The 21,079-nt window shown below is 42.4% G+C and overlaps 1 protein-coding gene across 1 annotated transcript in view; it reads left to right on the forward strand.

The window, feature by feature from the left end:
- Positions 1 to 5,102: 5,102 nt before the first annotated feature.
- The window catches only part of LHFPL4 (LHFPL tetraspan subfamily member 4), a 52,803-nt gene continuing 36,826 nt past the window's right edge, over positions 5,103 to 21,079 (forward strand). Inside the window, exon 1 of the mRNA XM_088134697.1 lies at positions 5,103 to 5,930. Within this exon, the coding sequence (XP_087990823.1) occupies positions 5,525 to 5,930 (406 nt within the window). The 5' untranslated portion in view covers positions 5,103 to 5,524. The remainder of the gene's footprint in view (positions 5,931 to 21,079) is intronic.

Here is a 21,079-nt window from a genome sequence, read left to right on the forward strand (position 1 = left end):
AAGAGAGAGCAACACTGCTTTCTGCTAAATTAATTTCACAGCTTTGAAATGCCCTCAGAAATGATTCTGAGATTCATTATGGACTGTTGTTTGGGTTTTCTCTTGTTCTCTTTCTGTCCCCAGTGCATCTTTGCAATCACTCGTGTGGATCGCAGCAACAGCACACGTCCCGAATGTGAGCAGTTATTAAAACCTGGAATCTGCGTATTAGTTACGGCCATACTTTTGTTAATTTTCAGCAAGGACTCTTGCTGAATGGTGCGTAGCCTCAGCTCCACAGGAGAGAGGGATAAATTGATTATGATTATGAGTATTCTACTCCAGTATGAACCTTTCAGAACCCAGTCGGGATTAGTTCAATCGCAACGGGCTCTTTAATGCTCTTGCTGATTTTACTAAAACGAATCCTTAGGAATGTAATGTTATTACATTTGTTCTAGCATTCCGGTTAGCTTCAGTTAATACACTTGTGCAACGAAATACAGTTTGGAACTGCAGCAAAATATTGCAGTATGTTCTCACCCTCTTAACAGGCTGGTCCACTGCGGGCAATTAGCCACGCCAGGGATGCTACAAACCAGGGTTTCTCAACCTTGGCAGCTTGAAGACGTGTGGACTTCATCTCCCAGAATTTCCCAGCCAGCCACGTCTTCAAGTTGCCACGGTTGAGAAACCCTGCTAGAAACCCACGTTCTCCAATGTACTGGAGATGTTGTAAGCCAGCCTCATTTTAATATTTTGGACTTCACATTCCAGAATTCACAGCTAGTTGCTAATTCCTCAACCCTTTGGCACCGTTCCACTGCTGAACAGCTCGTGCAGTTAGGAGATTTTTCCTGAGGCTCAACCAAATTGTACTTCCTTATTGTAAAGGGTAAGGAAGATGACCTTGATGGGAATATGCAGCAACCGTTACCTAGGCAAAAGGAGATGAAATATTTTTTCAGTCCAGAAGACCGGAACATTCAGAAGTGGCTTGGGCAGACACCTCCTTAATTCGCTGAACTGTAAGGAGGAGGAAGCCCAGCACAATCAGACTTGCAAGATTCTGCTATAACCAATCTCAGTAAAAGTAGTTTTAGCCTTCCTGTGAAGTTCATCTTCTGGTCTGGTCTGGTCTACCTGGCGAGGCTGACACTGTAATGTAACCCCCTTGTTTCTTCTTCTGTCTTCTGGAGCCACTCTGAATGATTCTGTTAGTTTTGAAGACTTCAAGATAGCCCTTCAGATACTTGGCATCAGCTATTATGTCTCCTCACAGTCCTCTCCGGGCTCTATGTCCCTCTGATTCCAACCATTCCTCAGTTTTCATTTCAGCCTCTTTATCAGCTTCATTGCTGTCCTCTGAACATGCTCCAGTTTGATAAAGGTCTTCCTAAAATGGGATGCCCAGAACTGGATGCAATATTTCTAGGTGTGGTCTGACCCAATGCAGAATAGGGTCAGTGACTTCTCTGACCTTGGTACAATACTTCTGTTAATGGAGCTAGGATTGCACTTGCTTTTTTGTAGCTGCATCACATTGTCAGTTCAGGTTCACCATGTGATCCACCAAAACCACCTAGATCCTTTTTGATATACTGTATGCAGATTAAAAAAAAACTGTTCTCAATACGGTGCCCTCCACACATTCCTATACTCATGCCTTTGGTTTTTCCTGCCCAAATTTTTTAAAAAAAGGTTGTATTTGCCTCTGTTGACATTCATCTAGTTAGTTTCTGCCCATTCTTCCAGGTTGTCAAGATGGTCTTGCACCCTGAGGCTGTCCTGGAAAGTATTTGCTACTCCCCATCTTTGGATCATCCACAAATCTGCTATTTTCTGCACCCTCCTCCAAGTAATATTTAATATCTTGAGTGACACCAGTGCCTAAAAGAGAGCCCTGCACTCTTCTCTTCAATTTAATGTGAAGCCATTGATATATACTAATTGAATACAGATATTCAACCAGTTTTATATCCATAGAATGGCAACATAGCTGAGCCTACTTTTTGTCATCTTCTCTCACAGGAGACTCTGTTGAATGCTTGGCTGCCTTGACGAATATTCTGCAGTTTATGAACACAAGAAACTTCTTTATCCAGACTTATGACACTAAATAATAATTGGTTTGCCTGGTTTTGACAGCATGTTGCCTGAACCCAGCCACTGTGTTTGGTAAATCATGGTTTACAGCATAACATATCGTGTGAACCCATCAATTGTGGTTTGTTCATGTTCAAACCATGTTTTGATGAACCTTGACTTTTCTACCAAGCCGAACATTGTCTACTCTGAGTGGCAGATTTCTAATGCAGCTGAATAGTCATCTATTGGGGATGGTGTAGTGAATCCTGCAGTGTGCAGGGGGTGGACTTGATGACCTCTTAGGTCCCTTCGAACTCTATGATTCTAACCATTGTTCAGTTTGAAGAGGGTCAATATTTCCAGATTCACCTTAGCCTATGTAAAAAGTATGTCTGTATTGGGAGGAGTGGCATTCAGAAATCCACAAATCACATTTCTGGCCGTTTATAGGGTTTGAAGTTATCTTCACTTTTTTATTTTTCATAAATGACCAGTGACACTGGCATTGACAACTGCATTCATTCTACAGTCAGGATTGTGACACAATTTTTAAACTGTAGTCATTGCTGATCCGAATTTTAGACTTTTCTTGTTTTTCTCAATTCTTTAATCTTTAATTTTTAAAAATATCTTCTCTAAGAAAGGGTTCTGAAAAACTGAAAATTTACTAAGGTGTGGAAGTATGGTATAATCATCATCCAAGGCCTATTAAAAAGCTTAATGTAAGTCTAACTGAACACCAACCCTTGGATGCAGTTCTAGTTTATCCAGGATCTTCTCTTTGTCTCTCCTTCTGAACAGGGGTGAGAAATGTGTGGCCCTCCAGATTTGTTAAACTGCAGTAACCATTACTCCTCACCATTGGCCATGCCAACGAAAGTTGCTGGAAGTTGAGAGTTCAACGATATTTAGAGGGCCAGAAGATGCTCCTCCGTGCTCCAGAGAGAATCAGTTCCTGAGAGATCAGATACATTCCAGCTTCAGGAACCTCTGGCCTTCACCATTCAGTTTCCTGCAGGTCTGAATTTTCTTCTGCTTCATCACTGATGATGCTCTTGGATTTAGCTCATCTTTCTGATCTTTTTCTCAGACTGATCAGGGCAGTTGCATTCTGCTATATTAAACCTTTCAGAAGTTACCTACAGCATTCAAACCAACAATTTATGTTAGATTTACTATGAGGATAAAGTGGCAAAATACTTTTCAACTGTACTAAGCCTCTTGGAGGAAAACTGTGGTAAAAATGTAATAAATGTATAAATATCTCCAAACAATTCACCTCTTGATTCTGGCTTTGTCAGCTGATTTTTCCCTTTCCCTCTACTTTTTAAAACCATTTCTGTGGAATCCTTGGTGCTTTCTGAGCTTGGTTGTTTGCTTGGAGACATTACCCAACTAGGTAACATCATCAGTCTAGTGAGTGTGGGGTTTGCTCCCTGTTTATATACAGTAGCTTGCCCTGCTAATGTTGGTGGAGGTGTGCTTTTCTCCTTGGTAGTTCCTTGATAAGGGTATTGTTTTCTGCTTGATTGTTTGGTGTTGGCTGCTGGAGAGGATGTGTTCTGGTCTATTTGTTTCCTTCATAGCTTTTTTTATTGTCTCTTTTGAATGGTGTGTAAATGTGGTTTATCGCTATGTGTATATTGATGGCTGATTCTTTTGAATGCCAAGCTTCCAGGAATTCCCTAGCATTTTTGGATTTAGCTTGGTCTAGGATGCTCAGAGTTTCCCAGTTGAAAGTATGGTTGAGTCTGTCCATATGTGGTGAGACCAGGGAGTTTTCATTGTGTCTTCTGACTGCTAGTTGGTGTTCATGGATGCGCTCTGCAAGCCTTCTGCCTGTCTATCCTACAGAGTGCTTGTTACAGTCCTTACACCATATGTTGTAGATGACTCCTGTTTTTTCTTCTTAGGCTTTTGGTTTACTTAAGATGATTTGGAGGACTTTAGTTGGTTTTAAAAACCATTTTCTTATTAAAACCATTTCATTTAACCTTTCTACCTTGTTACTCAATTTGTCAGACTGAGGGAAGGGCCTGTATTTCCCCCTTCCCCCACTGATGCAGCATTATATTCAATTTTAATAAGTGCAAACACTCTGGGAAAGGTATTTTCCCTTGAAAGCTGAGCTGAAAAATTATTTCGGAAGGCAGAAGTTGACTTCTGAGAAGTGAAGGAGAAAGGGAAGCACTCTGCGTATGCTCGTCTTGATTTGGTTTTGCATCTTCCAGGACGGAGTCCAACTTCTGGAGCTGAAGCTTCTCTTCTGTCACATTGGGGTGATGGGTCCTTAAAAGAATCCCCATCTGACGCCCTCCAGAGGTGGCTGGACTACAGTTCCCATCAGGCTGGGATCGGGTTATAGCCCAACAGATTTCGGTCATAACGTCCATCAGCGTCAGCTTGGAGAAGGGGCACCAGAGGGGCGAAGGATCTCCCCTCGTTCCTTCAGAAGCCGGAAGGAAGGGAGAAGGGGAAAAGACCGACCAGCGGGATACCCCGAGGATTCCGCTTCCAGCGCCTGGCGCTGGGGAAAGGCTGCCTCGGAATTGCTGCGCAGATGGAGGCGGTAGCAGCGGCTGCCGCGGGTCTGTCTTCCTTCCTTCCCTCCCTCCCGCCCCGCCTGGCTTCCGCCTTCCTTCTGCGCCGCTCTCCGCGGCGGCTTCTTTCGGGGCCCGGCGCGTCGGGTTTGCCCGTCCGGCCGCAAACCCTCGAAGTGGCCGCAAAAAGAAACAGATGCTTTGCTGCCCCCTCGCGGCCGTCCGCGTTTTCGTAAACCAGCTATGATCGCCGTCCAGGCTTGTCGAAGGAGCGCGCAAGGAGTCAGCGGCAAGGGGGGCCCCGGCGGGCTCCCCCGCCCTGGCTGCCCCTGCGCCGCCGCCGCCCCGGGGCAACAGAAGCCGGCCGGTGGCCTCCGGCTCCCTTGACCTGCGTGCTGGGCGCATGTGCGTGGCGCTACTTCTCCGCCCCCTCCCTTTGGGAAGCTGCCCCGCGCTCGCTTCCTTCCCCACCTTCTTTTCCTCCCGCTCCAGACTTCCTCCTCCCGGGCCCGGCGGCCGCACGCGCTCGCGCCCTCCGCCGCGAGCGCGAGCTTCGGCCAGGCGAGCGAAGAAGCCGGCGGGCGGGCGAGCCGGAGCAGAGGCAGCGGGAGCAGCGGCAGCGGCGGCGGCGGCGGCGGCGGCGGCAGCAGCCAAGATGGAGTCGCGGCTGAAGCTGCAGGGAGCGAGCGAGCGCGTCTAGGGCTCCCTGCCCGCCGCCTGCACAGGCCGGGGGCCCATGGCCTGGCCCCTCGCAGCCCCCCCTTGGGTCCTCCCTTGGCCGGTGCCGCGGGGCTCCCGAGACTAGCCGTCCTTCGGCAGGGAAGAAGCGCTGGGGCGCCCGCCGCCGCCCGCGCCGCCGGTGCGCCCCTCTCCGCGTCTGCGCTGCCGGGGCCCCGCGCTCGGAGCCGCCCGACAGGATGCTGCCGTCGCAGGAGGCCTCCAAGCTGTACCATGACAACTACATGCGGAACTCGCGGGCCATCGGCGTGCTCTGGGCCATCTTCACCATCTGCTTCGCCATCATCAACGTGGTCGTCTTCATCCAGCCCTACTGGATCGGCGACAGCGTCAGCACGCCCAAGCCGGGCTATTTCGGCCTCTTCCACTACTGTGTGGGCAACGAAGGCAACAACCGGGAACTCACCTGCCACGGCTCCTTCGCCGACTTCCGCAGCATCCCCTCGGGCGCCTTCAAGGCCGCCTCCTTCTTCGTGCTGCTCTCCATGGTGCTGATCTTGGGCTGCATCACTTGCTTTGCCCTCTTCTTCTTCTGCAACACGGCCACGGTCTACAAGATCTGTGCTTGGATGCAGCTGCTGGCAGGTAAGGTAGCGGAGGACCATTCCGCCCCTTGCAAAAAAAGGACCTCTCCACAAACCCATCCCCCCCCCCGCCCAGTCACGGCAGAAACTGAAATAGGAAAGGGGAAAGCAGAGGCAAAATAGAACGAGTGGGAGGACTTCCCTGCTTAGAAGTGAGAGCTAAAGGCATAGAAAAGAAGAAGAATTGATCTGGACAGCCAAAATAACATGATGTAATAATTTCTTAAAGGTGGAAGACCCTCAATGAATAACTATTTGGTTGTACTGGGGACAGAAGAGAAGGCACATGCATTACATCCCCAAAGTAGGAAGCTTGGTGATAGAATAGGCATCACAAACTCTTGTATAGTGTCTCTCCACCAAATATGGAAGATTTGAGGAGGTCCCTTAAGATCACCATAAACTGTGAATGAGATTCTGTAGGCCAGTGGTAGACAACTTAGTTCTCTCTAGATAAGTTGCACTTCATTTCCCATCAGCCCACCCAACATGGCCAATGGCAAGGGATTTGGGGAACTGAGGTTCAAAACATCTGGAAGAGAACCATGCCTATAAAATTCCTGTCCTGTAAAATCAAATGAGTGACAGCTCCAGATTTCCTTAGCCTGTTGGAATAGAATTGTTTTGTTTAGTTTGTGTAATGTTTGTGACAATTTTAGGAGTCACAGAGGCATGTGTGTGTTTGTATGCAACTACCACATGAATTGTTCATGTGTGACCCCAACAACGTATTTTTTTGTAATGTTGGTGTAATTCCATCTAGGATTGATTTGGTGACAGAGGAAGCCCAGATGTGTCCAAATCTTTCTGCAGATAAATTACCAGGAACAGTTTTCAGCTTGTATAGTAAATACATTGTATTTACTTATGCAGTTCAGACTTTTACATAAATAAAAACTACAACCCCATCTCCTTTGGTTTCAGCCAGATTAAAAACCTGATTTAAAAAGGGTTAAAAGGCCAATTCCTTGACACAGGGAGTCAGATACAGAATCTGATAGACTGGTCAAACTTCCTTATGGCTCCTGGGCCTCTGTCCATGGTGCTGAAGGCCCAAAGGAGGAAAGGATGACACATGCTTAACCAAATTACTTAAAGACCTAGCAGCTTCATTTATACAACATGCTAAACTCAGTTAATTTTAACCTTGGTCAGTTGTCTGTGGCACATTATGTTATGCAAGTCCAGTACATTTCTTTATGGTTCAACTTACTGTCCAAATCCAGGTAATGGAATAATTCTGTTGCCAAACTAACCCAACTACTGAGGAATGTGAATGCCCAGGAAGACTATGGGAGGTAGAATAATAACAAAAAGATTTTCAACTTTAAAGCAGGTAGGACAGACTGGTATAAAGGTCCATGCAGTGTTGAAATAAAACTGCTGTCTGAAACTGTGGGAGATTTTAGCAGATACATAATGAAAACAGGAACTAACAAGATATCTCTCCCATAAAATGAAGGTGGAAAGCTTACCCCCTCATTATAAAGGCATTTCAAGTCTTTGCAATGGGCTGAAATTGAACCACTGGACCAGCTTAAGGAAGAAAGGCCTGAATCTCAAATGAGCCAAGCTGCCAAGCTCAGCACAGAGGCATGATGTGGTGAGTTAATGTCTGATCAGCAGAAAGTAGACTATCTAAAAACTAATGGATCAATAGAAAAGGCTTGCTGGGGTCTGAGTGAAGCTTCATTAAATCTGGGAAAGGGGCCATGATGACCAGGACTTCTCTTCATGATGGGCTATTTTTAAGTGACAGAAAGAAGCAGGGATTAATGCGTTTTTTTGTACTGCAGTTCTTCCAAGCTAATTTTCTCTGATTTGATGCCTTCCAAATGCTAGCTAAGATTCTGGGAGTTGAAGTCTACCACATTTGAAGAGCATCAGGTTGAGAAAGACTGCTATATGCTAGGAAAAACCTGCTGGCAGATGTGATGTAAAGCCAGAGAAGCAAAAAGGTGTATTACAGAGAGAGGGAAGCTATAGTTCTCTGGATGTTACTGACTTGCAATTCCCAGAATTTCTTAACTGCTGGCTATTGTGGTTGGAATTCCTAAAAATTGTAATTCAGCAAAATTTTGAGGGGAACAGGTTCCTCACTGCTGGCAAAACTACTCAGATGATACTGCTTGAGCTCTTGAGGAACTTACATAGCTATACTTAGCTATGATTGGACTGCACTGATGTGAACAAGCAATCTTTTCCTTCTGTCCCAGATATAATTCAATGGAAGCTTGATATCTGAAGGTATTGATCAAAGAATTGAATTGCTTCCACAAAGAGAGGGAAGCTCTGAGATTCTAGCACAGCCTTCCTTAAACTTGATGCCTTCCAGATGTGTGAACTTCAATTTCCAGAATTCCATAGTCAGCATGGCCATTGTTAAGAATCCTAGGAGTTGAGGTCCTTATATCTGGAGGACACCCAGGTTGCAGAGAGCTAGTAAAACACAATATCCTTTTCTATCTATACCCCACTCTGGATTTCAAATTCATTACTCCATGTGGCAGAAATTTCATACTGCAGATTTCTTATTTGATAAAAGTCTTAGGATGATCTGAGGGTTTTGTAACCCTAAAAGGATAGTCTGGATTGGTACTTCTTACCTGGCAATCCTGTTCTCATTGCCCTAGTGAGCAGGAAGAAGATATAGCTAGAAATGAACATGGAAGGTTTCCAGATTAGGAATTCTACTCAAAGTTGCTCCTGACACGTTAGATAGCATATGATGGCTTTGTGAATTTTTGCCAGATTTTTCCAAGATATTCTTTCCACAAACTAGCAGTATTTTCTCCATTCACTGTAATTGGGAGACCAGAGTAAAACATCATAATGAAAACTATTCAGTTCAGCTGCCAAGGATGTAGAGGGGCAAAAACATTGGAACATGGTAAAGAAAGAGATTGGAGAACCACTAAAAGCATATAAGGATGACACACCAGAAGGTATAAAGGCTCTTTTTAATCTATTGAGTGTGTAATTAATTAATAGAGTATTGAACTAAAGAGGGTTGATAAAATAGTTGCCAAAGAGGTGACATTTTCAAATATTTACTGAAGATAGCAGCTTTTCTTGGCTAAATAATATGGACACTTTTTTTTAAGCAGGAACGTATCATTCTGAACCCATGATTCTAGGAGATAACTCTCCCAAATAATTTGCAATATTATCTCCCTTACTGTTTCATAAAACTTTGTCTTGGTCAGATAAAGTTACTGATTTAAAAGATTTGCAAGTTAATCATAATCATATAATTATATAACATTATGAACATTCATTGGTTGAGATCTGTTTAGCCTTAGTATCATATACATAAAGAAAGATATGGCCTGAATAGACTCAGTTGCCAATCAAGATGGTAGCACACAGCAAAAGTTTGGGAACTGTTAAATTAAGACTGGGATGATACTTCACTGAGGAGGGCAATGGAAGCAAAATTATCTCCCTTTTCATATTCTGCATCCAACACTCATTTCTGATACCCTCAAAGTTAAAGGTACAGATAAAAATGCAGGAAAGACAGATGAAATAGTTTCTCCATTTAAAGCAGGAATGAGTATCTGTTCTGAAAAAGAAAATCTGATTTTCTGCCCCTTTGAGTTACCTAGGGGTGTTAATACAGAATTAATTTAGGAAAGCAAAACAATTTAGATTCTAAATTTTAGAGAAGTGGGAATCTTACCCTGCCTCTGCTTGCTTTCCTCGAAAAGTGACCAGCTAAGAAGACTAGTTCTTCATCAGGAGTGTCTGCTGTTGTTGTTCTGAGCTAGGCTTTTGTAGCTGTGCAGAATCTAGAATGATGCTTTTCATTCACAAAACGAAAATGGGGTGTTAAATCATCCCTTGGTCCCCCCAGGTGCCTGTGCAAGTGGTGTAAATAGCAGAAGCATCACAGGCTATGCTTCAAGTTAAAGTAGGACACAAGTTCTCTGCCTTGTGGGATTCACAAGGCTAGACAAGAAAAAAAAAAGAGTCCTTGAAGCAAATTTAAAAAGGAACAAAAGAGAAAGAGAGAAAGGGAGCAAAAGCAAACTAAACCCTCAAAAAACAAACTTAAGATCACACACACACACACACATGCATACACATATATGATCTTATGGAGAATACAAACTTTTTAGACGTCCATATTCAGTATTTTCACCCAAAGCATTTAAGCAGACATTGCTAAAATGTTTTTACTTACACTTACAGATCATCAATTCAGAAAAACATTGCTTATATAGCTATGTAACAAGGATCCAACCTGAAGAATCCTATCCTAAATTGCTCATTGAAGTATTCTTAGAGTGTGCTAGGCTTAAGGTCATTTCACATTATTGCTGGGGAAAGGAATTCCAGGCATAAATGCAACTTCAAACCAAGACAATGCCTCTGTTTGAAAACACTTTAAATCTTTGATATCTAATTAGTGGCTCACAAATCATGGAAGGCTCTAATTAGAGCTTCCTAGGAAACTCTAGCTTCAGACAACACGGTCTCTCCCACCCCCCAAAGGAAGTAGAATCTAATTAAGAGGAAAGAAACTCCTGGATTCCAAATGTAAAAAACAAAAACAAGAACCATCTGCCCTCTTCAACACACCGGTCAGCCTGAACTGGAGATTTTCCTTCACCAGACCGTGGGTCTGACTTAATCAGTCGTCTTAATTGCTTCCAGAAGGAAAGCAGTAGGGAAATCCACAGGTAGGGAAGAATGTCCAGAGCTCATTCCAAAAACCTGGAGTCCTCCCAGGATGAGTAGATGGAAAACTCACGCTTTGGAAGAGACTACATTTTTTACATGTCCCCCTCCCTTCTGCATACCTTCTCTTCCTCTGCAGATGGTACTTGTCATCTTTAATTGTGAGGCTTTAGAGAGGACAAGCAGATAGATGCAATAGATTATGACAGAGGAAGCCACAAGAGAATGAGAAAGAAAACTAGAGATTAGACTACGGGCATATGTACATACAACTTCTCATCCTTTGATATGGTTGCGCTAACAAAAAAGGCAGGCAGAACAATTCCATTTGTGTCTAGATAGTTGAAAAGCTACTGCTTGAACACTGAAGGTCCAGCTTGCCTGGAAGTGTGCTCTTTGGTCTGGAAATGGCTGTTGGCATTATTTGGTAATGATGGAAATATAGTTCAAAAACTTTGGTGGTGTTTTCCTTTGCTGTTGTATTGCATCTTTCAACTTCTAGTACTAAGGACTAACTTGGAGACTTGGACCAGTTAAGATTAAGTCTTACATGTCTCCTACTTATTGGTTGGAGGAACTAAAACATAATCTATCACAATGTAACCATGGTGTAGCCTTCTCCAACACAGTCCTCCCAGGTGTGTTGGAAAACAGCTCCTAGAATTCTCAGCCAGCATGGTCAGCAGCTGGCTAGGAAGTCTGACTTATTCCAATACATATGAGGGGCATCGGGTTGAAATAGGCTATGTAGTGTAACGTCTTACTGTCATGACACTAGTTAGTTGTTGTTATGTTTAAATCATGGGGCTAAGTTCTCCAAAAGGAAACTGGGTAGAAACCTAGTCTAATGAAACCAGAGGGCTTCTGGAAAAGGTGGTTAGGGACCTCTAGCCTTCCTCTATGTGTGCTCTCCAAAAGGAAACTGGGCAGAAACATATTTTAATACACTGGTTATATCCAGCTTAGACAATATGTTCTATCTAGGATTGTCTCTGAAAATGGGCTGGAAATCTTAACTGGTATAGAACATGCCCACCTGATCAGTGGGAGATAGGTGATTATGACACATGACACCAATTCTGTACTAGTTTTGGAATTTGCTGACATATTTCAGAGTCCCATTGAAAATACTGGTTCTGACCCATAGTCCTAAATGCTTGAGGATTGATTGGGATAGTGGCATCTGTAATAAGCTGTGGTGATGCCAAAATGACAACACACATGTAACAATGTCATCATGCAAATGCCGTGATTATGTACTTGCATCATAATGTCTGATGTTAGTATGTACATTGTGGCATGATGTCATCACACGCGTGTTGTCATTGTGTCTCCCTTGTGCATGCCTACAGATTGGGCTGTCTCTGGATGAAAAGTCCCTAGTGTTACCTAGATACTGTACAGCTCTTCTCATTTCATCTGCAATGGATTTATTTTGTGGAAAGGGAAACAAGATGGAAGACCAAAACTGGGCCCTTTGAAATGTTGGGTATGAGGCAGGGGGATGGTTGTTTGGTTATTCAGTTCCTTCTAATACTTCATCATGTGATGGACTTCATTTCACCAGGTCAGTAACTGGTTCTTTGAGTTCCTGTAAAGTCATGCTTGTGCCATCGTTAGTAACATCTAGCCTCCTTGTTCTCAGCCTTTTTAATTCTTTTTTTAATTACCCTTGCTTTTACAAGCATCAGGGTATTCTCCAATGACTCTTGCCTTCACATTATGTGTCCAAAGGTTTAAGCTTTAACTTCTTTACAGCCCTTCCAGTTTGGCTATGTTTCATGTAGTACTGAATTATTTTTTTCTTCTTGCAGTTGATATTCTCAACAAGTTTCTCTAGCTTCACTACATAAAGGCATCATTTTCCCTTCAACCTTTCTGATGGTTCAGCTTTCACAGTGCTGTGTGGTCACTGGGAGGACCGTGGCCTTGATAATACATACCTTCATCAGTGCACTTTAATATTTATCTGTCACAGTGACTCATGCCCTCAGCCCTACTCAACTAGACTGCTGCAGTGCATAAATATTGTACCAGCCCTGAGTGGAGACTTTTTTTTTTCCAATAAAGGTGGGAAATAGGAACTTGTCTGTATGCAGATAAATTATAGCTCATGTCCCATTCTCAGATGGGCTTGTACAGACAGTTAAGAGCATTGGACAGTTATCGCTCTTCAAATTAGTCTAATCATGAATGCTGAAAAAACAAAGGTGGTGGTATTTGGAGAAAAAAAGAACAAGGCACAATTGGAGAATTGGGGAACGTAATATAGAGAAAATTCTCTCTTACATATACTTGGGCATCCTTTTTACTGCTCCAGGTAGTTGGTGTTCTCATTATCACACCCCAAAAAATAAAAACTGAGAAAACTTTGGCAGGAACAATAAAGTTCTGGCATACAAGTGGTGGCCAACAAATTCCCTCGATCTTAACCTTCCTAAAAATCAAGTTTGTCCTTTACTTTTCATATGTAGTAGAGTTATGGGGAATCTCTACCCCTTATGATATGGAATTCTTTCAAAATAAGCTCCTCAGAACTATTTTAGGTGTACCCAATGGTACTCCTATTCCCTTTCTCTATGCAGAAGCCAGTACATACCCAACCAAAGCTAAAATAATTGTTAGGGCATTTAACTATTGGGTTAGAGTCCTCTCACTACCTGATCCCTGACTTGTCAAGCAATGCCTCCTGGAGCAAATGAATTTCTCTGCTCCTTCTTGTACCAGTTAGTTTACATCTTTATCCAATCATATGCATACCTTTGGTTTTTCTCCAGAATTCTTTTCAAATTCAAATAATTCAAACAATATCGTACTATTTAAAAACAGGGTGTTGGCTGCCTTTGCCCAAAGAAATTTGTTTAAACTATCACAAAATAAAATTGCCCCTTGATATGCACTTAATAAAACCAACATTGAATGTGAACATGATCTGAGGTGTGTTACAGTGCCATCCCTCCCAGAGCCACTCACGAGACTACGGTTCCAGCAAATGGCATCAGGTACTAGAGAGGGACATATTATATGGGATTTCTTAATATCCCATATAATATGTGCATCTGCCTAGGTTCCAAGGAAATATAGAAGATTTTACACGTTATTTATTGGACTGTCCTATTTCTGCTTCAGCATGTGGAACATTTTTGGAACCTCTCTTGATAGGAAAATAATTTTGGCCTGATTCACATAAAATTGAATATTGAATGAGTTCAGACAAGGAGACCCCACTATGGAGGCTAGCAAGCTTTGCACAGGCTGCTGCTAAATAGAGAGTTGATTTTATTAAAAGTTCCTAATGCTTTTCTACTATTTTATCTGCTGTAATAACAATGTTTTCATGTTCTTACTGATTTTTGCACAATTTAAGGTATTTGATTCATGTTTGGCCACTTTTATGTAGGGTTTATCTTATTTATTATGACCAGTGGTCAAATCAATAAACGGATTAATTGATTGATTGATGACTGCAGTGCATTCTACCTGTGGCTGCTTCTGAGACTCTCAGGAGCTTCAATTGGCCCAGAATGCAGTGGCCTTGTAACTGGCTGCTACTTGCCACTCTGAGCACATTACGGTTGTATTTCAGGCCTTGTGTTGGCTTCTGATTAACTTCTGGGGCAATTCAAAAAGCTGGTGGTTACCTATAAGACCATAGATGGCTTGGTACTGAGATACATGCAGGACCCTCTTCTTCAGCTGGAATTGACATGCCCAACAGCTGGTCTATGACCAAAATAAAATTGATTGATTGATTGATTGACATGCCCAACATACGTGCTCTAAGAGAAACTACTGGTAATCCCCCACTTTTGTAAAGTATGGGGCAGAGGCAAGTAGGTATTTCTTTTCAGTGGTGGTACCTATGTAATGGAATTCCTTGCCCCCATGTTATTAGTTTTCCAAAAATTACTAAAAAATGGAGAGAGCTAGGATACCCTTGATCGAATGATTATTGATAGCTTGATTATTATGACTGTTTTCATGTTTTCAGGGGTTTTTAATTTACATTGTGGATGTTTTAAAATGTCATTGCTGCTGTTGTGTATGCTCTTACTTGTAATACACCGCCAAGAGGCCGGTCAATTGTGGCAGATAGAAATTTAATTAATAAGTCTTTCTCCCAAGTAGTAGAATTCTTCATGGCTACAGTTGCCATCCCTGTGAATGTTTGAGCTTAGGAGGAGTTACTACTTCAACTTCTTTTCTGCCCATTTACTGTGGCTTGGCATTGTCTGCTGACATAATCTTAGCGTTTTAATTTGGAGCAACAGACTTGCTTTTGCACAGCCTTTCTTGCTTATAGCCATCAGAGTGGGATCATTGTTTTCCCCAGAGGTGTCCAGAGAATCGAGAGCTTTTGTCAGAACGCTGAAATGTGCGTTGTGATGTTACAACTCAAGCCTCTGATCCTTATGCCTATGTGTGCAATGTCATGAGGCACATGGAGAAGAGGAGAGTTTGCAATGCGGTGTTGCCATGCATGTTTTGTCATTTGCCCCCTTCTTGCCTTAGCAGTGTGATCTCAGGAGCCCTTGCCTCTTCTGAGTCTAGCTTGTAGAACTGGCAAATCGTATTCTATGTATTGTTGAGCTCTGGACTGCAAAATCTTGAGCATCATCATGCGGACATGTGAGATGAGTACAGTGGTTCAGGAGCATGAGCATTTTTTAGCCCTAGCCTTTTGGAGGCCACTGTTGTGTTTTCTATGCCTGCCTACAAATTGCACCTACAACACCTTCAACAGTTCTGCTGATGTTCCATCAACTCCTGCAGTTTTATTGTCAGCAATAGATTCCAAGCCCCATTTAACTTTACTTTCCAGAATGTCTGGTTCTAGTTCAGCGTCCAAGCTTTCATTAATATCATCAATTTAGCGGTCTTCTTGGTAAAGTTCTTCTGTATATTTGTGTCATCTCTTATTCATGTCTTCTTTCTCTGGTTGAACTTTGATTCCTCTGTCTTTTCTGGCATCCAAATTTACAGAAAAAGATTCCATTGATTTCAGTACACTTCTTACATATCTTATCCTTCCTATTCAACTGTCATCCTCAATTTCTTTGCACTGCTCATTTAAATCTAATTCCCTGTCTCTTCTTGCTTTTGGCTGGAACTCAGAATTTAGTTGAGCAAATATTCCTCAGTCTCTGTTGCCTTTTAGTTTCTGCCTTCTTTCAGGTATGTTCAGCATAGCAGCAGACAGCCATTTCACTTTCTTTGGCTTTCAGAAATATGTTTGTTTTGTCTTTAACGATGTCATGAATTTCAGTCCCAAGTTCTTCAGGCACTCTATCAAATCTGTTCTTTATCTTCATCACATCATCCTCCGTAAGCCTTATTGGAGAGCATTCAGGTTATTCCTGCTCCCATATCAGAAGATCCAGTTCATAGGCTTGCCTCTTAGTCAATCTGGTTGATGATGGACATGTGAAATGGTGCCAGAGACCTCCAAGCTGTCTCTGCATTCAGCTATACAAATGAAAACCTAATTTATTTTGGCATCAAATTTAAAAAAACATTAAGCCTAAAATAAAGGAGCTGCTTGAAATGTTTAAGAGCTGTTATCTGTATTGCTGCTTTTGTTTTTTTAAAATAGCATTTATGTTTGTGTCAGTGGTTTTGGTTATACAGTATATTGTACTGCTATATTTTGCATGGGACAGTTTGTCAAATTTATGCCCTAAAAGTAGCTTGTAAAATATATATGAATAAATACTGATGTGATATTTGTGTGTGGGACATGTGTTCATTCATTCATGCGTTCATGTGTTCATTCATGCATTCCCACCTACCTACCTAGTTAAGGATGAGAACTGACTGGGAGACTTTTGGGAGACTTTCATTTCCATCTTTAATCCTTCCTGTTTTCTCCCCCTGCCCATCAACCCAACATTGTTTCAGTTTGGTTTATTTTTGGCTTTTTTAAGGGTAGAGATGAGAGGATGAGGTTTTGTGAGCGGGGGCAAACCACTCTCATCCCCACTTGTAAAACTTCCCCAAATCCCTCCAGATGGCCTGAAATCATTCCTAAAGACTATAAATTGGGGCTATTTGCCAGGATTGGGGAGGGAGTTAAGTTGGAGACAGGAGTAGCTTCTCAGAAGCCTCTTACTCCTATTGCCACCCACCTCCATCCTTAACTTCCCCAAGCAGAAAAAAAATGAGCGGAAAATTTCAGCCCCACCCTTCCAGTGATGTCACTGGATGGTCCCCAGCATTCTCTGGAAAATCATGGGGCTGATAGGCAGCCCCTACCCTTGGATCTCCTGCAGGCCCTGGCCCACCTGTAACATTTACAGGGAGATTAAGGGCTGCAACAGAAGTAGGACCACTGTTATGATCAGGTTTTTTTCCTTGGGTGTGTGTTTTCTTAATCTGTGAATTGCTTATTTTAGGACCTGGACAAACTTATCATCTGTTTTCCATCTCAGAATGGAAGGAAACTGTATTGTTAGTTTTCAACAATCAAAATTAGAGGGGAGTCACAGGACTCTAAAAGAGTCATCAGTAGCCCATTACTGGAGATGATTTGCTTCAATAAAATGATTTGGTTTAGCTCAATAAAAATGGTGATTCCTAAGAAAACCGCAGTTGAAAGCATCTTCCCCCTCTCCTAATTAATGCAACTCAGAACGAATCTTGGGAGTAAAACCAAGAATGGATTTTGTTGGAAGGGGTGGTGAGCATGTTCTGAAAACATTCACAAATTTTATGGCTCAGAGGCACCCATAACACTGGGATCTGTGCTGTTTGGGGCAAGCTCTCACTGGTGCACATCAGTATTCTGGTAAAAAACAAGTTAACTTAAAATCTGAACATCATAGTTTAAATAATTCATGCTTCTGTATTGTTCAAATCTATGTTTTACTGTGAATCATGTTTATTCTTGTATTACGCTGCTTTCAGGGTTATGGTTTTATTATTCTTCATTTGTTGATGTTATGTTTAGTTATTATAAGCTGCTCAAGTGAGTTTAGAGTTTGGGGTAAAATTCAAATTATAATTTTATTAATACATTCTTTAATATGTACTCATGTCTTTGTTTTAACTGCTGAAAAGGAATTAAATGCCAATATTATTGTTCTTGTTGTATGGATAGTGTTTATAGCATTCATTTTCATTATCTGTATAGTATTTTGATAACAAGCCAAATGGAAAAGGTTGGTCCTGAAAGGTGAGATATTAGTCTCTGAAATAAATGATGGTCTGGGACAATCCCAATCTTCAGCATGTTCTCCATATCCTAACAAAAGCTTAGCTGCCTTTTCTGGGACTCTCTGCAACCTGTCCTTTCTCTAAGTCTGCTTTGGGAAACTTATACCATTTGCTGGTGCTTATACCACCTTGGGGTGCTCCGGACTGACTGCGACTGCCTCCAGTCCAAAGGCATTCTGAAGCTACTTGATGGCTTTATGCAGTCAGCGGGCCATGGCTTGTTGAATAAACCACAATTGGAAGGTTCACACAGAGCCATGCTTTATAAATTGCAGTGGTTGGGCTTCCACAACAGCTCCACATAATGACTTAGCATAATGTATGACCTCCATCAATTTTGTGATCCATTTTTTTGTTTGTTTTCTTGTTTTTGGCCAAATATCCCTGCAGCACTTTAAATTTAATATGAAAGGCCAAGCTATCTCCCTGCAGCACTGGATGGGAGCAAAAAGAGACAAGATGACTGTTAATTTTCGATGATCTGGTCAATATATCCATCTGTAAGCAAGCAGAGGAAGACAAGAGGAAGGACTGGATGTGCGTATTTGCTTGTAAGGCACATTTCTAATACCAAGACTTGTGTATGGATGACAATGCAGACTAGTGATAGTGAGCGTGCTCTGTGTGTAGTGAAGGGAGGGCCCTGCCAAAACCACAGTTGCTATTTACACTGCTAGACTAGGCAAAATGTTCTCATGCTTCCAACCACTTGCCGTTCATTTGTTCTCCTGCCCTTGGCATCTTCTTCCTTCCTTCCTTCTAGTTATATCCTCTTTTCTTCTAAGAGGCTCATATCGTTGTATTGGGAGATCCCCCCTCATTTTATCTTCCCAAGATCAAATGCTGATATTTAAAAGTGTGGGCAAAACAAAAACAAAAAAAAAGCAGCTGAGAAATGATCACAAGAGCAGAGAAGCTTGGAGGAAGTCTCAGTGAAAGGCTGATGTACTCAACTTTGTTTTCTGTTTTTTGTTCTCTCAGCAAAGTGGTCCCTAGCAGATTACCTTCATCCGTACAATTTTTTTCTGAACAGAAATATTGAGTACAGATGATTGAAATCATTGTATCTTTCCTTCATATTACAGATACATTTTGATGTACTCCAATTTGCATTACTTTTCTTCTCTTTCTCTATCCATTTTTACCATTCCATTCTTCTTTGATCAAATGATTTATTGATATATTGTATGTTGGGGGAGATGGGCGGCATACAAATTTAATTAATTAATTAATGTATTACTGAAACATAAAAGGAAAAGACCCCCCCCCCCATTTTAAGCCTTTGAGATGGATTCAAGGTGCTCCATAGTTAAGGGGAGGCTTGAACCCTAGTCTCCCTGGTCCCTGTCCTTGACTGTTTCCCACACTGGAGCAGGCCTGGCAAGTGGAGGGGGCTGAGTAAAGTAGCAGCAGAAAAGAGGGGAGGGCTCTGGAAATTTCCTGTATTAAGAATGGGCATTGGCAGGTGCCCAACAGAACCAGCATGTGGCATTGGCTCTCTGGTTGGCTTAAATAGCATCTTGCTTCAGTCTAGAGTGGAATCAGGAAGTGGGATAGTTTTATTTCAGATTAGGCCAGATTAAAGTAAAGGTAAAGATGCCCTAGAACTGGGCTCAATTTCTGGTGACCACATCCTTGCAGAGTTGTTGGCAACATTAACCCAAGTGAATCGCTGTTGCCTTCTTCTGGAATGTTTCTTGACTTCCCAGTATAACCCTGGAATTCTCAGGTGCTCAAAAGTAATCCAAGTGCTAACCAAGCCCAACCCTGGTTAGGTTCTAAGATCAGCCAAGGTCAGCTAGGTGCTACCACTTCTTCAAGCAGGCTGAAACAGCTATTGAAAAGAAGAAAGGGCTCTCAGGAAACCAGCATGATATGGGCTCAACGCTTGGGACAGAAGCCTCTGCACACTTGGGATTGCTATGGAGACTTCTCAGGGTTGTGCTGGTCCCCTATGTTGCCCTAAGAACATTTTCCTCCCCTTGCCTTCATAGCACTCAAGGATGGACTGAATAACTTTCCTGAGATCTAGAACTCCTTTGCTCTGTGGAAATCTAGAGCAAATCTTTGCTCTGTTCTGCAGTTTGCGAACACACTGAAGCCCAGACAGAGCAGGCCATCCCTCTTTAGATCAGAGTTTGGTTAGACTAGAGAAAGACAATGACCTTTCTGTTAAAGAACCACATTGCTGAAGCAAACAATGGATAAAGTCATCCTCTAGCTGGGTTCATGCTAAAATTAGGTTTTTGAAGTACAATTGCTGTGTAGACATAACTCCCTCTGAATAAACCATATTATGGCTTAATATGATGCATAATTCTGACTACATGCTAAGACAGTGGCTGGGTTCCCAAATCATACTGAACCACCCCAATTTTATGCTAGTTTACCAGATAATGTGAACCTTGCTCTTCTTTGTCGGCATTGCATTCACCCATCCCTCTTGGTTTGCCCTATCATTAATTCATAAACTAAATGGGCTGAATTTGCACAACATGCTAAGCTACCAAAATGTTAATAATAAACAGGTTTTGGATGTGGCTCAAATGGATCTGGTAGGTCCTTAACCAACCTGTCAAGTAGGCTGTGGAAATATGGTCTCTCTGTTTCTGACATCCCTCATTTTAGGCATATATTTTCTCTTCCTCCCCTTTTTCTGAAGCTTTTTTTTTTTGGTATCTTCATCCTCATAAAGCAGGTGGCCAGGGAAAGGGTAGATCATTCTTTCCAAAGATCTAGATTTCCCAGTCTAGATTTCCCAAAATGTGAGGTGTACCTCCCTTGGGGAGGTTCAGACAGAGTCCAGGGGAGGTGTGAAGAACATTTTCATTGTACATTTTTACAAGGCTAGTCTATACTGAAGAGCTGAAACTCTCTGGAGGGGGGGTTTCAAAGAAGCCTCTTGAAGAAGCTTTTCTCAGCCCAAGCTGAATACAGGAGGGACTGGACAGGAGACATTTTGCACCCAAAGCACGGTGTAACTAGAGGGCAATGGTCCAGCCTTGCTTCTGTTCCCAGCACTGAGTCATCTAAGAGACCTGCTGCCTCTCAGGATGTTTGGAGTGGCAGATGAAAAAATTCAGCTCCATGACTGAATTTCTTTTTGCTAGAGTTGCTTCTTTGCAGTCTGTAGGGAGGTCAGGCTGTTTCTTCTGCAGGAGAAGCATAAAAGGCTTAGATGGATGCAGCTGGCAACTGGACCTTAAAAAGGAAAGTAGGAAGGCGGAGGAGAGCCGAAGCAGGGCTATGTTAGCC

Source organism: Python bivittatus, unplaced genomic scaffold (genome assembly GCF_059951505.1).
Source record: "Python bivittatus isolate LINGU-HERP-01145 unplaced genomic scaffold, Pbiv_v1 ctg000080_np1212, whole genome shotgun sequence".
Classification (NCBI taxonomy): domain Eukaryota; kingdom Metazoa; phylum Chordata; class Lepidosauria; order Squamata; family Pythonidae; genus Python; species Python bivittatus.